The 16,377-nt window shown below is 48.7% G+C and overlaps 1 protein-coding gene across 2 annotated transcripts in view; it reads left to right on the top strand.

Annotated features, from left to right (window-relative positions):
* The window catches only part of POLE (DNA polymerase epsilon, catalytic subunit), a 67,371-nt gene that overhangs the window by 29,850 nt on the left and 21,144 nt on the right, over positions 1-16,377 (top strand). For both annotated transcript variants that reach the window (XM_059713626.1, XM_059713625.1), the window contains 8 exons: positions 1,655-1,747; positions 2,333-2,477; positions 3,534-3,691; positions 12,569-12,764; positions 13,827-14,041; positions 14,256-14,358; positions 14,591-14,671; positions 14,755-14,877. In XM_059713626.1, the coding sequence (XP_059569609.1) occupies positions 1,655-1,747; positions 2,333-2,477; positions 3,534-3,691; positions 12,569-12,764; positions 13,827-14,041; positions 14,256-14,358; positions 14,591-14,671; positions 14,755-14,877 (1,114 nt within the window). The remainder of the gene's footprint in view (positions 1-1,654; positions 1,748-2,332; positions 2,478-3,533; positions 3,692-12,568; positions 12,765-13,826; positions 14,042-14,255; positions 14,359-14,590; positions 14,672-14,754; positions 14,878-16,377) is intronic.

The following is a 16,377-nucleotide window of genomic DNA, read 5'->3' as shown; positions in this document are numbered from 1 at the left end:
TGTGACTTCTCATTGTGTCCTTTGCCCTAAAGCAGGGATCGGCAACCCGCAGCACATGTACCAGAGCACAGCAAGCAAGGCCATTTTGCTCAGCACTGTGGGGTTGGTCCGGGCTCTGGGCAGCTGCTGCCAGCTATGGAGCCAGGGTTGTTCCCTGCAGGTGGCTAGGAGGCTACAAGCCCTGCTGCAGACAGCTCGAGCTTTGTGGCTGGCAGCAGCTACCCGGAGCCTGGGCCAGCTGCAGGGGCGGCACCAGTCTCTTCTTGGCGAGGGGGCTCAGAGAAGGCTGCACTATGAGTGGGAGTGGGTGGGCTCAGCTGCAGGGGGTGAGTGGGTGGCAGCAGCACTGAGGGGGGCTAAGGTGAACGTTGGTATGGCCATAGCCGCCCTAGTGCCACCCCTGGCTTCAGAGCCCCAGCCAGGCTTTGTGCCAGTGGTAGCTGCACACACCCCTTGAGTGGACGGCGGAAGAGAGCCATGAAGCAGCGCAACCCCAGGCCCCTCCCCCACCATCCACTCTGAGGCTCCGTAGCCCTGGCACCAATTCCATGCTGGCAGCAACTGCAACAAGGGACACAAGGCAGGGGAAGGGCTGAGGCATTGCAAACCCAGCCTCTCCACTGCTGTCTACCTGGAGGCCTGCATGCATGTGCCCTGGAGCCCAGTGCACAGGGGCAGCACTTGGGTGGCTTGGGGGAGCTGTGGCCACCCCAAAATTCACCTTAGTGCTGCCTAGGCTGTGGCCACCCACACTCTCCAAACCCAACCCCCCCATCCGGGAGTGCCGCACCTTTGTGGGCTCAGCTGCGTGGGGCAGGCAGGCAGTGACCACACTGGGAGGGGTGGCTACAGTGGGGCTAAGGCAAATGTTGGAGTGGCTGTAGCTCTCCCCAGCACCACCCCTGCAGCTGGCTGATCGGCATGCTTCAGGCCGGGGCCTTGGCAGGCTGTGCTGCAGCCTGTGAGCCAGCTCCCTGGAGAAGCACAGGGGCTGCAGTGGGCCTGGGCCATAGTTGGGTTGGACTCTGTCCTGCAGCCCAGCCGTATGCATGCATATGTGCCTGCATGTGTGCGTGTCTGGTTCTGTGTACATGTGTGTGCATGTGTCTGATTCTGTCCACGCGTGTCTGGTTCTGTGTGTTTGTCTGCATGTGTATGTCTGGTTCTGTGTGTGTGCATGCAGGTGTGCACTTGTATCTGGGTTTCAGCATGTCTGTGTGTGTCCGTTCTGTGTGTTTGTGTGTGTGGTTCTGTGTGTGTTCTGGTTCTCTCTCTCTCTCTCTCTCTCTCTCACAACATGCTTAACAAAAAAAGAATACACAATAACAGGTAGTATATGAAGTTTTATTTATTGTCACCAGGTTTAGAATTTTTAAAAAACCTAGTATTTTCTGTTAAAAAAAAAAAAAATAAATAAAATAAAAGCATTTATGATTATTAACTATATTAATATACAGTACGTCCTGCCATGGATTCCCTTCCCTTCCCTCCCCCCACCCCATTTTGTTTTTCTGGCATGCTGGCACTGGCTCCTTACAAAGAAGATATTGTGGGTTTTTTGGCATTCCAGCCAAAAACATTGCCAACCCCTGCCCTAAAGATTGGTGTAAGAGATGCTGCTGTCCGGTTCATCTCTAGCCTGTGTTCCCCACAGGGCTCGCTGGTACTCCATGGAGATGGCTGGAATTGTTTGCTTCACTGGAGCAAACATCATTACGCAGGCCAGGGAACTGATAGAGCAGATTGGGTGAGTGCCTCCAACGACTGATGACACACGGCAGAAACGTGTTAGAGCAGGGGCAAGCAATTATTTTGGGTGGAGGGCCACTTACCGAGTTTTGGGAAGGTATCGAGGGCCACATGGGTAGCCCCGCTCCCTGACAGGTGCCCTGCTCCCTGGTCACCATCTTGGGACTGGAAGTCCCTCCCCTTGCCCCCAGAAGTACTTTCAGCAAGGGGTGGCTTTCTTGCTAGCTCCTACTGGCTTCCCCTGGGTCCTACTGCCCCTGGCTGCCGCCACCTTTGGCTACAATGGCCTGGCGGGCCAGATGCCCCTGTGTTAAGTGCAGTTTTGACTGCAGGACAGAATCCCAATGGGATGTATAATGTGAAGGCAAGTGAATTGCTGATGTTCCAACTTCACTGCTGGCAGCACAGACTGACACCTTCAGGTACTTCGTATGCACGTGTTCATGTTAATGGGGGAGCTCTGGGTCAGTGGAAGGGTAGACTGCCTGCCTACCTGCACAACTGGCGAAGATCCAAGCATTTACATAGTCTTGTGGCATGTCTTCCCATCTCCCATCTGGACTTGCTCTCCCTTCTTTTCCAGGAGGCCCCTGGAGCTCGACACTGATGGAATCTGGTGCGTCCTTCCCAACAGCTTCCCAGAAAACTTTGTAATCAAATCAAACAATGTAAAGAAGCCCAAAGTGACCATCTCATATCCAGGTGCCATGCTGAACATCCTAGTGAAGGTAAGTCTAACACCATTTTAGACTGGCTCCAAAGAGATGGAGGAGGTGGGTGGTAAAGGGCAATGGAGGACTCAAAGGAGAGTGATTCTGGCATTTATCCAGGTACAGTAGATTAGCCAATACAGGCTGTTCTCTGAATTGACCTAATATTGCACAAGTTGCTTGCAGGAAGTTAGCCCACAGGATGCCTTTTGGGTTATCAGTGTCCTTCCCCAGAGGATGCCTTCTGGTTTATCACTGCCCCTTTTGTTATGAATAGGACCTTATGGCTTTCAGTTTTACTTGGTCCATAGCTGCCAGCCATTGATAGCTTATAGAATCATTAGCACAAACCCATCATTTTGAATGATGGAAGAGTTCAAGAACTCTTCAGTGTGGTTCAGGTAGCAGTTCCCAGAGAGCAAGAGCTCAGAATTAGTTGTACTCCTTCAGTCCACAGACTAGATGAATGACATTTTGTGCTTAGAGACCTGTGCAGTGGCCTTGCTAGTCTCTGTCCTCAGTGTATATACCCTGGCTTTGGGATCGTGTTAGAGTATGATGTAGCCCACTGACCTCTGCTCTCTGGTTTAACCACGTGAAGGTCGAAGACAGTGAAGGCTGTGAACAGCCAATTTGCTGCTTCATCAAATCTTCTCTTTAGACGGTCGCCTTCCCAAATTCTCCGCTCTGCCTCTCCTACTTGGGTATAAGCCCAAGATATGTGGGTTTTTCCTGACAAACACTCATATTGCTAGTGTTCCACTGGCTATAACCTAACTGAAGTACTTTTTAAATCTTTTGCCTTTTTTTGCCCAAGTGCAGCTCAGGTCCTTGATCATGTGTTCTACTAAGTTCTTTAAATTTGCAGACAGGTGCTCTGGACGAGCATGTAGAGGTAATGTTTGTTCTGAAGTGGTAAGATGTTACCCATACTCCTTGTGAGCAAGCAGAGACTGATTTTGATAGTCATGGGGGATGGGCATACAATTTAAGGTGGGATTGTCATTCTTTGCTCTGCAGAGTGTGAAACCAGTAGTTCATTGAAGCTGTTCTTTGGTGGGATTTTGCCTGCAGGAAGGCTTCACAAATGATCAGTACCAAGAGCTTGTGGATCCAACCTCACTCACCTATGTCACCCGATCAGAGAACAGCATCTTCTTTGAAGTGGATGGACCATACCTGGCCATGATCCTACCAGCCTCCAAGGAAGAAGGCAAGAAGCTAAAGAAAAGGTGGGAATTTCAGGCCTGAAATCCTATCACTTCCCTCAGGGTAGAGGGGTCAGGCTAGGCAACTTGGATGTCTGTCCTCTTGTTCAGATGCATATAAATGAGATGCCAGACAGGCCCTTGAATTCAGCTTATCCATTGAGTGCTGCATAGAAGTTAAGGAAATGCAACATGTCAGATTCCAGCTATGACATGAATTAGACAGCATATGGAGCCATGTCTCAAGCTAGGATGACTCCGCTAAAAGCAGAGTTACATTTGATAGGGACCTTGGTCTTTTTTCCTGTTGCTAACACTGTATATCTCTCTCTGCATACTCCTTGAAGCCAGCTCAAGCATAGTTTCTGATGACCAGACCTTTAGGTCACAGCAGCTTTTGTCTTATGGGCACACCAGTGAGCTGCAGCTGGTTCATCTCTAGATGGAGACTTTACATCTCTAAGGGAAGCAGCACAGCTGAAGTAAAATACAGCAAAGCAGGCAGCCTTTCTAAAGCATAATCATCATTTATTGGGCAACTGCAATACATCAGAGTCCTTGGATTAAAATGCCAACTCATACCTAAGTGGAGTGCATATCAGCAAAAGGGACAGACCTAAATAGCAATATCTCTTTGGGGTCTAATGCTTTTTGTGTTTCTGGGGTACAGTATGCATTCCTTTTTCAAATCAGTTTGTTCCATTGGATTTCTTTCACCCCCCTTCTGGATGGAAGCATTTGCAAAGCAGTCTCCAGTTGTGGCTACTCTTGTATTTGCCCAAGGGCATTTTCTGTCGGGGGGAGATTCCTTAATTCACTTATTTTTCATTCATTTTCTGATTGACAGCAATATATAGAAACCAAAGCCTGCCTTCTCCCTAAACCAAGCTAAAAGTTAAACTATTTCTTCCCAGGATGTACAATAAGGTGAGGAACCTGGGGCATGCCCTGTGATCATAGAAATGTTGCAAAATACTACTATACTCTGGCACCATCACCTACAGTATTAGACTGGACATCAGGGAAAAATTCTTTACAGTGAGGGTTGCCAAAATATGAAATACACTTCCAAGGGTGGTGGTGCTGTCCCCTTCCTTGGAGGTATTTTAAAAGGAGATTGGACAGACACCTGGCTGGGGTCTTCTGACCCCAGCACTCTTTCCTGCCTGGGGCAGGGGGTTGGACTCGATGATCTAATAGGTCCCTTTTGACCCTAGAAATCTATGAAATGTGCCCCAGAACTGGAAGGGTGTGTAATGTTGCTGGGGTATTTTGCGTTTGCTAAGTTATATTTTAACTGCATAGCTTTCATAGTACATTAAGAGACTCTTGAATAATGTTAAACCTAATTCTGCCTTGAACTGCAACCTGCTGACAGTGATCAAAACAGACCAATGGCCCTCTGACATGAGTCAAACAAAGGGGATCTCCATTTTGTCATGGCCAATCCTGTTGTCCCACCACCCAATTAGAAACCTTCCCAGTCCTGACTTGCCTGCCACACTTTGCTGAAGGAAGTCATTTTGGGAAGTGTTCTGCCTCTGCCCAAAGCAGGGCAGGGATTCTGATGGTGAAGTCTTACCACTTAACCAGACTTCTGGTGTTTGACTCTCTAGGTATCTTGTCTCAGATTCCAATTCACCAGCTCCACCAAGGGGTCTGGCTTGGTCTGGGCCTGCAGTTCTGGGGCCTTCAAACTCTCTCTTTGTTCTGCTTCTGCTCTTCCAGGGCTAGAACCCAGAACCTTAGGCTCAGCAGACACACTGCCTAACCCCCTTGGCTACCACATCAGGTTCATCAGCCCTTGCTCCCAGCTCAAGTTCCTGCATTAGGACCACTGTGCCAGTGCCTCTGACCTCCTCTGAGGGGAGAATACCATACAGGCTGGGGCACCCTGTTTTGTGGCCTCTGTATCTCCCCTTGTAGCCGCTTCCAGTCCACCAGATGTCCATTGAACAAAATATCTCAACTTTGTTCTCCCTACATAAGGGTAAACAGACAGGGTCTTAACTCAGGATTTTGCCTCACAGGCTTTTGCTCAAACAAGGGGAAAAAAAATCTCAGCAGAAACTTGCTCCCTTTCCAGGGCTACTTACATTGCCCACCAAGGCCTTCCCTCCGTCGGGCAGGGCTGAACCAGTCTTCTAAATTGTCATGGCTTGACTGACCCTTTCTCACTTCTGGGGTGAGCTTTTGTCTCCCTTAGCCCTTCTGCTCCCCTTCCCGTGCCTTTCGAGTCACTTGACCCACTCTGCCTCCCCTGTCAGGAGTCTCTTGCAGTGTTGGAGCTAGTGGGGACCTCGCTGCTTTGCTTTCCTAGTCTCTCCCTAAGCTCCTTTTCTGGTCTGAGGCCTCTGCTGAGCCAAATTTCATAGACTTCATAGACACTAGGTCTGGAAGGGACCCCAGAGGATCATTGAGTCCAGCCCCCCTGCCCCAGGGGCAGGAAGTCAGCTGGGGTCATAGGATCCCAGCAAGATAAACATCCAAATGTCTCTTGAAGGTGTTCAAAGTAGGTGCTTGAACCACCTCTGGCGGCAGTCTATTCCAAACCTTGGGGGCTCAGACAGTAAAGAAGTTTTTCCTTATGCCCAGCCTGAAACAGTCACGGAGGAGTTTGTGACCATTCAACCTTGTCATCCCTTGGAGCTCTCTGTTGAACAAACATTCTCCCAGATCCTGGTGAGCACCCTTGATAAACTTGTAGGTGGCCACCAGATCAGCCCTGAGCCTTCACTTTTCCAGGCTGAAGAGTCCCATGGCTCTCAGCCTCAAATCATAAGGTCTGTTTCCCTGACCTCTGATCATCCGTGTGGTTCTCCTCTACACTCTCTCAAGCTTCTCCACATCTTTTATGAATTGTGGAGCCCAAAACTGGATGCAGTACTCCAGCTGTGGCCTCACCAAAGCCACGTACAACAGGAGAATGACCTCCTGGGATTTGCTTGAGAAACATCTGTGGATGCAAGCCAGCGTTTTGCTTGCTTTACTAGCCGCAGCATCACATTGAAGGCTCATGTTCATCTTGTGATCAATCATGACCCCCAAGTCCCTTTCGTCTGGAGTACTAGCCAGCGTAGCACTGCTGAGCCTATAAGCATGCTGCAGGTTTTTCCTCCCAAGGTGGAGAACCTTGCATTTTTTGGTGTTAAACACTATCAGGTTCTCATCCACACATTTCCTGAGCCTGTCAAGGTCAGCCTGGATAACCCTCCTGGATAACCAGGTGTGGACGCTTGACACCAAACTCTGGGGTAATCGGCAAACTTGGCCGGTCCGCTTCTGACACCAATGTCTGCATCATTAATGAAGATGTTAAATAGTATAGGCCCAAGGACAGCCTTGAGGGACCCCAGTGGTCACAGTGCACCATGACGATTGATTTCTGTCAGCCACCACCCTCTGGGTCCTACCGTGGAGCCAATTCCCCAGCCAGCAGATCGTGGTGCAGCCAAGGCTGCTGTTAGCCAGTTTTGCTAAGAGGTGATCATGGGATACCAGATCGAAGGCTTTTTAAAAGTCAAAATATACGACATCAGTCTCGTTCCCCCTGTTCCAGGTGATAGGTCACCTGGTCATAAAGGAAAATGAGATTGGTCAGGCAAGACCTACCCTCAACAAACCCATGCTGGCTATCCCTCAGGATGTTGGCATCAGCCAGACTTTTAAGGATGGCCTCTTTGGTAATCTTTTCCAAGACCTTTCTGGGGATAGAGGTCAGGCTGATGGGCCTGTAGTATGCTGGATCCACTTTCCTCCCTTTCTTGAAGATAGGCACCACGTTGGCCTTCCTTCAGTCTTTGGGCACTTCACCAGAGCACCAGGAGTTCTCAAAGATCCGTGCCAGGGGCTGAGCTATGATGCTTGCCAGCTATTTGAGTACCCTCAGGTGTAAACTGTCAGGGCCGGCTGACTTGAAGGTATCCAGCCTCTCAACGTGTTCTTTCATGAGGTCAGCTTTGATGGAGGGTAAGGAATCTCCCTCACCCGGGCCTCCCTGTCCAGTAGTGGGCAGGGGCGTCCCATGGGACTGGTGAAAAACTCACACAAAGTATGCATTTAGCAAGTTTGCTAAATGGTTCTGGCCTTAAAGGGGTCAGATTCATAGATTCATAGATTCGTAGATGTTAGGGTCGGAAGGGACCTCAATAGATCATCGAGTCTGACTCCCTGCATAGGCAGGAAAGAGTGCTGGGTCTAGATGACCCCAGCTAGATACTCGTCTAACCTCCTCTTGAAGACCCCCAGGGTAGGGGAGAGCACCACCTCCCTTGGGAGCCCGTTCCAGACCTTGGCCACTCTAACTGTGAAGAAGTTCTTCCTAATGTCCAATCTAAATCTGCTGTCTGCTAGCTTGTGGCCATTGTTTCTTGTAACCCCCGGGGGTGCCTTGGTGAATAAAACCTCACCAATTCCCTTCTGTGCCCCCGTGATGAACTTATAGGCAGCCACAAGGTCGCCTCTCAACCTTCTCTTGCGGAGGCTGAAAAGATCCAGTTTCTCTAGTCTCTCCTCATAGGGCTTGGTCTGCAGGCCCTTGACCATACGAGTTGCCCTTCTCTGGACCCTCTCCAGGTTATCCGCATCCTTCTTGAAGTGCGGTGCCCAGAATTGCACGCAGTACTCCAACTGCGGTCTGACCAGCGCCCTATAGAGGGGAAGTATCACCTCCCTGGACCTATTCGTCATGCATCTGCTGATGCATGATAAAGTGCCATTGGCTTTTCTGATGGCTTCGTCACACTGCCGGCTCATGTTCATCTTGGAGTCCACTAGGACTCCAAGATCCCTTTCCACCTCTGTGCCACCCAGCAGCATTCCCTAGGCTGTAGGTGTGCTGGACATTTTTCCTCCCTAGGTACAGCACTTTGCATTTCTCCTTGTTGAACTGCATCCTGTTGTTTTCTGCCCACTTGTGCAACCTATCCAGGTCTGCCTGCAGCTGTTCTCTGCCCTCCGGCGTGTCCACTTCTCCCCATAGCTTTGTGTCATCTGCAAACTTGGACAGAGTACATTTCACTCCCTCGTCCAAGTCGCTGATGAAGACATTAAAGAGTATTGGTCCAAGGACCGAGCCCTGCGGGACCCCACTGCCCACACCCTTCCAGGTCGAGACTGACCCATCCACTACGACTCTCTGGGTGCGACCCTTCAGCCAATTCGCCACACACCGGACTGTAGTCATCCACATCACAGCCTCTTAGCTTGTTCACCAGTATGGGGTGGGATACCGTATCGAAGGCCTTCCTGAAGTCTAAGTATACGACATCCACCCCTCCTCCTGTGTCCAGGCGTTTCGTAACCTGGTCATAGAAAGAGACTAGATTGGTCAGGCACGATCTGCCTGCCACAAACCCGTGCTGGTTTCCCCTCAGCATAATTTGCCCTGCCGGGCTCTCACAAATGTAAGCCTTGATAATTTTTTCAAAGACTTTACCAAGGATGGAGGTGAGACTGACCAGCCTATAGTTGCCCGGGTCCTCCTTCCTCCCCTTTTTGAAAATGGGGATCACGTTGGCCCTTTTCCAGTCCTCCGGGACTTGGCCCGTGCGCCATGAGCGTTCGAATATTTCTGCCAGTGGCTCTGCAATGATGTCGGCCAGTGTCTTCAGCACCCTCGGATGGAGCCCATCCGGGCCTGCCAATTTAAAGGCATCCAGTTCATCCAAATGACTCTGTACCACCTCAGGATCTACGTATGGAAGTCTGGCGCCTTGCTGCTGCCTCTCTACAACCCCAGTGAGAGACTTGTCGTGCCCCTCACTTAGGATCACTGAGGCAAAGAACTCGTTGAGGAGTTCAGCCTTGTCCCCCCTGTCTGTCACCAATTGTTTCTGCCCATTTAGCAGTGGTCCTATTCCTCCCTGGGCCTTCCTTTTACTCCCAATATATCTAAAAAACAATTTCTTGTTGTCTTTTACTTGGGTTGCCATCCTCAGCTCCATGGTAGCTTTGGCCTGCCTAACTGCCTCCCTACAAGCACGAGCAGAGGAGGTATATTCATCTTTAGTGATCTCACCTTGTTTCCACTTTTTATGTGCTCCCCTTTTGTCAGGTCCACTTCCCATTCTTTTTCTTCCATAACGGGCTTGACTCTGTGTTACAGGTCCATCTAGACCAATGTCTTTTTGGTATAAGGTGAAGGTGTAAGAAAATCAATGAGGAACTACTATAAAATCATTTCCTTATAGGAGCATGTCCATTTCTACCACACCCCATCAGTGGGAGGTTATATTCTGTAATGATAGCTGTACTCCTGTGCCATGTGTTCTGCTTCTGCATTCTTCTTCTTTGGAGCCAAGAGCTTAGCGGGATTCAGGTATGCATTATCACAAGTCGTTCCACAAGGTAACTTTTGTAGTGAAAGGGTGTTTCCATCTGTTGGCAGTCTTTGTCATAGAATATACATTTGTTCTGTTCTGAGGCTGCCTACACAGAACAGTAATAGATTCCCTTAAGATAATTTATTATTGTGTATGGCTCAGTCACATCTAATTAAACTATCTGGTCTCTGTCTTTCAGTAGTCCAGAAAGACCTCTAATAACTCTTTCCCTCAGTGCCTTTTTTTGGCTCCATTTGGGGGTAAAATGGATGGGGGGGAGAGACTGTTATCCATATGTAGGTTCACACAGAATTAAACTATGCATTAGGCAGCCAAAGAAAGTCTTAGAAGGTCTGCTTTTCATTGTCTGGTACCCTAAATATGTACAGTACAGCATGCACACTGGAGGGTAGGGAACAGATACAGGCCAACCTGGACAGGTTGGATCAATGGGCAGAACGAAGTAGGATGCAGTTAAACAAAGATAAATGTAAGGTACTCTACCTAGGAAGGAGGAATCCCCAGCACATCTATAGGTTGGGGGATGACCTCCTCAGCAGTTCAGAGGCTGAGAGAGATCTTGGAGTCTTCATAGCTGACTCCAAGATGAACGTGAGCTGGCAGTGTAATGAGGCCATCAACAAGGCCAGTCGCACTTTGTTGTGTATTAGTAGATGCATGACCAACAGATCAAGGGAGGTGATGCTCCCCCTCTATGCAGCATTGGTCAGGCTGCAGCGCTTCAAGAGGGACACAGAATCTGGAGAGGGTTCAGAGGAGGGCCACTCGCATGATTAGTGGCCTCCGTGAAAGACCCTACGAGGGGAGGTTGAGAGATCTGGATCTCTTCAGTCTTTACAAGAGACGGCTGAGGGGAGACTTTGTAGCTGCCTATAAGTTTATCAAGGGAGCACAACAGGGAATTGGTGATGCGCTATTTACCAGAGCGCCCCAGGGAGTAACTAGGAGTAGTGGGTGCAAACTAGTGGAGAGTAGATTTAGGTTAGACATTAGGAAGACATTTTTTTACAGTAATGGTGGCCAGACTCTGAAATGGGCTTCTAAGAGGTAATGCTATCACCTAACTTGGAGGTCTTCAAGAGGAGGCTTGATAGTCACCTGGCTGGGGTCATCTGACCTCGGTTCTCTTTCCTGCGAGGGGCAGGGGGTTGGACACGATGATCCATTGTGGTCCCTTCTGACTCTACACTCTACAACCTATGAATCTATGCAGTGGATTAGTAGCTAGAGGAACATAAGTGGACCTAATTTTCTATTCCTGGAATCTAGTACTTTTGTCTAGCCCCATTGAACTGGGTCTACCTTACATCTCCTTGCTTATCCCTGTTCATTGCCTGGTTACAGAGCCGTCTCCATTTCTATTTTCCGCCTCCTGCCAGACCTGAGCCATGGATACTAGTGGGATGTCAAATATTAAATGGCCTCTGCATTCATCATATCTAGTTACTTTGGGGTCTGTGACTTGAAGTTATAAGCTATGAGTGGATGCATTTGTAGGGTTGCCTTGTCTCCTGACGTATCAGACTGAACCAATTGCTGCTGACAGCCACCTTCCCACCCCAGCATGTCCAGTGGTAATGGCAGCAGGTGGAGGGCATTCCATAGTCCCCTTCCTTCACATTGAACTACATGCCCTGGTGTGGGGTTGGGCTTCCCTTGGTATTGGCTAAGTCACAGGTGTCCAGCCTGTGGCATTCATGCCATAAGTTGCACAGGCAGCCTCTGTTTGGTGCAGCAGATTGGGGAGGGAGCAGAAAACAAAGTGGCAGACAGGGCAAAGAGCCAAAAGCAGAGCAGAGCAGCGGGTCAGGCAGGGATTGGAAGTAGCAGTTGAGGTTGTGAGACATGCCTGCCAAAGGTTGGCTTTCACTGGTCTAAGTGATGTAAATCATATATAACCTTTATTCCATTATCAGGGCTTCACACGAGGTTAGAATTGCACAAGAGCAACCCACTGTTTACATCCAGGCTCGTGGGTAATTGGTAGAACTGGGGCCTAAAATTGAAGGAAAGCCATATGGGACTTGGTGGCCAAGAGTAACAGAATCTGTCTTTTCCAAACTGCTTCACTAGTTTCCTTTTCTATGCCACATAGAGGCAACAGCCTTGCCCTCCCCTGTAAAGCTCAGCTCTGCACTGTCTGCCTCTAGCTTTCTCTACTCACACTGTCCTGCTGCTCCTTACTCCTTCTCTTGTGTCACCTGTTGCAGAATGTTCCTCCAGTTAATATCTATCAGTTACCTGTCTTGTTTTACAATGAACTCCTAAAGGCCCATTTGTTGCGCAAAACACTCCTGTAGGAAAAGTTCTCACCCAGACTGTGAGCTCAAAATAGAGCAGGAGCTCTGTTAACTGTTCAGCACTATTCCTGTTAGTCTTGTGTGTGTAATGTTATCTTATCTTCTGCCAGTACTCTGATCATTGGCCAGTACAGCAGTGTGGCTGAGTAATATGAAAGAGAGGTCCATAGTGAGAGGAAGATGGGGTGGGCAGAGCTTCTTAAAGAGTGTTTGTACCTCATGTACAGGGCAGGTCTTACGTGAGCTCTGTGTCCTAGGTATGCAGTGTTTAATGAGGATGGATCCCTTGCTGAGCTGAAAGGTTTTGAAGTGAAGCGGCGTGGGGAGCTGCAGCTAGTTAAGATCTTCCAGTCATCAGTGTTTGAGTCCTTCCTGAAGGGCACAACACTGGAAGAAGTCTATGCTTCTGTGGCCAAGGTGGCTGACTACTGGCTTGATGTGCTTTACAGCAAGGTAAGAGCAAGCATCTGGAAGAGAATAGTTCCTTTGCTTTTCTGCTATAAGTTGTGTCCAGATGGGGAAATGGACATGTGAAAGGGTAGATGAGAAAATAAGATGGGCTGGTACTCTGCTGCCTTGTACTGGTGGAGAGGCAGGATGGACAAGAGCAGGATTGACCTTAATTTCTCCCAAAGTCATTCCCATTCCAGCTCTATTGTTTTGGTTTCTTTATGCTATTCTTGAAGTCTAAGAATGGTCCCTTTTGTAGAAGCCTTTCTGTCAGTGATTTGTGGAATTTCCTTTGGCTGAATTAGTCATGGCTGGGCAAGTATTTGGTCTCTATCAGCCCCTTTCTGAGAATGTGGTAGCACTCTGCACAAAGGTGGTCATTTATAGATGGAGAAGTGTCTTTCCCCAAAGATTTGCAGTGAAACAGAAGAAGGAATAGAGCCCAGAATCTCATCATCATGCAGTAAGATAAATGTGTATTTCAGCCAGTTTAGTTATATCGGGATTGGAGAGGGCTGACAGAAAATGCCAGGTGTGGGAGTATAGATCTAAGACATTTAGAAGGCATTTGAGGGCCACTCCTGTTCCAGATCAGGATGATAACTTCTTGGGGGATTTATCTTTAATTTGACAGCTCTTGACAATCAAAACTAGACTTCCCAGACTCAAAGTGCAAAGTTTTGTCACTACCCACCTCACCAGTACATTGAAACAAGCTATAATTACAGTGTTCTTTATACATGTTAGCTCAGCGGTTCCCCATCTGCGATACATGTACCACCAGTGGTACACAGACAACCTGCTAGTAGTACGCGTTAACAGATTTATTATAATTACTTTATATGACAAAAATGTGCTGGTGTTACTTAAGGTTGTAATGTTTTAAATTGGTGATGCGCAATCTGGCAGTTTGGAAACCACTCTGTTAGATTACATAAGCATCAGAGGCAGAGTTGTTTTAATGTCTCCCATGTGAAGTGCCATGTGCTCTCACAGCTATAATACCAGGAAGGTTTAATCGTTGGTGCCTGCTGGCATGGTCCCACAGATCTGTTCTCTTTCCAGGCTGCCAACATGCCTGATTCTGAGCTTTTTGAGCTCATTTCTGAGAATCGCTCCATGTCTCGCAAACTGGAGGATTATGGAGAACAGAAATCTACCTCCATCAGCACAGCCAAACGTTTGGCTGAGTTCTTAGGAGACCAGATGGTAAAAGATGCTGGGTTGAGCTGCCGATTCATCATCTCCAAGAAACCAGAAGGGTCTCCAGTCACTGAGAGGTGAATCTTCAATAAATACTATAGCTGGCACGCAAAAAGGGAACAGGTAGCTAAAGTAAAATGTGCTGTATTTCTGTCCAATTTAACCAGGCCTAGTGGGATAGAGGAATGAAATATAAAACGTAGGAGCTTTTTCTGCAGAATCAGGAATAGCATTCCATTGTATCTGTAATGCCAGCACCCAGTAGGTGATAGATGCTCCCGTCTTACTCAGGGCCATCCCACTGGCTATCTTCCAAGCAGAGATCAGTGTACGGAAGCATTATCTCCGGAAATGGTTGAAGAGTCCCTCCATGCAGGACTTCAACATAAGAGCGGTGAGTGATCTGGAAATGACTTTGTGGGGCAGGTCAGTCTATTATTCTCCAATAACAGGTAGAAACTGCTGGAGGTAATTGTGTGCCATTGGCACCTGACAGAGTTATGGATAGTTGACAGGGAAAGGGGCTTTAAGGAGCCTCTTTGCACCTGCACCTCAGCAAAGCCATAATTCAGGATCCCATTTCTTCACCTTCCCCGATGATAATTGATGTTCTGTCCTGTGAACAGATTCTGGACTGGGACTACTACATTGAGAGATTGGGCAGCACCATTCAGAAGATCATCACCATCCCAGCAGCACTGCAGCAAGTAAGAGGGGGAGGGCAGGAGAGGCTGGAAGTGGGAAGCAACTGGATCTTGGGTTTTTATGGTGTGGCTTGATGTCTCTACAGGTAAAGAATCCAGTGCCCCGTGTCCGACACCCTGACTGGCTGCACAAGAAACTCCTGGAGAAGAATGACATATACAAACAGAAGAAAATCAGTGAGCTCTTCACTAGTGAAGGCAAGAGACAGGTAATGGGGGTGAGAAAACAGACTGTCTGGGTCAGAGAGCTGTATGGAGCAGCAGTGGGAAACGAAGACTTGACTGGGTACGCTGGACTAACTGATGCTGTGCTCAAGTCAAAGAGCTCTGTTTCTTCCCGTTACCTTGGCCAACACATCATAGATTTGTAGCTGTTTGGGTTGGAAGAGACCTCAGGAGATCAGAGGGTCCGACCCCCTGCCATGGGCAGGAAAGAGCACTGGGGTTAGATGACCCCAGCCAGGTGCATGTCTAGCCTCCTGTTAAAGATTCCTGAGGTAGGGGAGAGCACCACCTCCCTTGGAAGCCCATTTCAGAATCTGGAATACCCTTACTGTAAAGAAGTTCTTCCTGATGTCTAACTTAAATCTGCTCTCCGTCAGTTTGTGGCCGTTGTTCCTAGTTACTCCAAGGGGTCCCCTGGTAAACAGAGCATCACCTATTCTTTGCTGCCCCACCCTGATGAATTTGTAGGCAGCCATAAAACCATCTCTCACCCTTCTCTTGCAGAGGCTGAAGAGATTCAGGTCCCTCTCCTCATAGGGATTTGCTTGCAGGCCCCTAGCCATACGAGTGGCCCTCCTCTCACCTCTCTCAAGGTTGTCCACATCCCTCTTGAAGTACGGCACCCAAAACTGGACGCAGTACTCGGCTTGACCAATGCCACGTAGAGGGGAAGTATCACCTCCCTGGACCCTGTTTGTCATGCACCGGCTAATGCATGATAGAGTGTTGTTAGCTTTACTGATTGCTTTGTCACATCAACGACTCATGTTCATCTTGGTGTCAGCAATGACTCCGAGATCCCTTTCTGCTGCTGTGCTGCTGAGAAGGTCCTCCCCCAGCCTGTAGATGTGTTGGTGATTCCTTCTCCCTGAGTGCAGCACTTTGCACTTGTCCCTGTTGAACTGCATCCTATTCTGTTCCGCCCACTTTTCCAACCTGTCCAGATCCGCCGGGATTTGTTCCCTACCCTCTAGTGTGTTAACTTTACCCCATAATTTGGTATCATCTGCGAATTTGGACAGAGTGCCTTCCACGCCTCATCCAAGTCACTGATGAAGACATTGAACAGCACAGGTCCAAGGTAGTTTAGGTCCACCTAAACTACCCGGACATCTGCTGGGAGACGCAGACAGCAAGGTCCCATCGCTCACACAGGTTTCTAACCTGTATACAGGACCTCCACCTGACACAGGAGGTACACGGTCCCACTAGGGGGAATGCCATACTGGATCTGGTATTGGCAACAGGGGATGACATGGTAGGGGACCTCCAGATCGGTAGCCATTTGGGAGACAGTGATCACCTAATAATAGAATTCAACATAAGACGGCGAGTGGGTAAGGTAACTAGTAGGGTGAAAGTGCTAGACTTTAGGAAAGCTGATCTCAATGCACTCAGGCGATTAGTCAAGGATGCACTGCAGAGTAGGAGTTTTGAAGGGATGGGAGCCCAAGAAGGGTGCCTGTGCCTAAAGGAAACGATCC

The sequence above is a fragment of the Alligator mississippiensis genome, chromosome 10 (genome assembly GCF_030867095.1).
Source record: "Alligator mississippiensis isolate rAllMis1 chromosome 10, rAllMis1, whole genome shotgun sequence".
Classification (NCBI taxonomy): domain Eukaryota; kingdom Metazoa; phylum Chordata; order Crocodylia; family Alligatoridae; genus Alligator; species Alligator mississippiensis.
The sequence above is the reverse complement of the archived record's forward strand: the minus strand, read 5'-3'. Positions and strand labels throughout refer to the sequence as shown.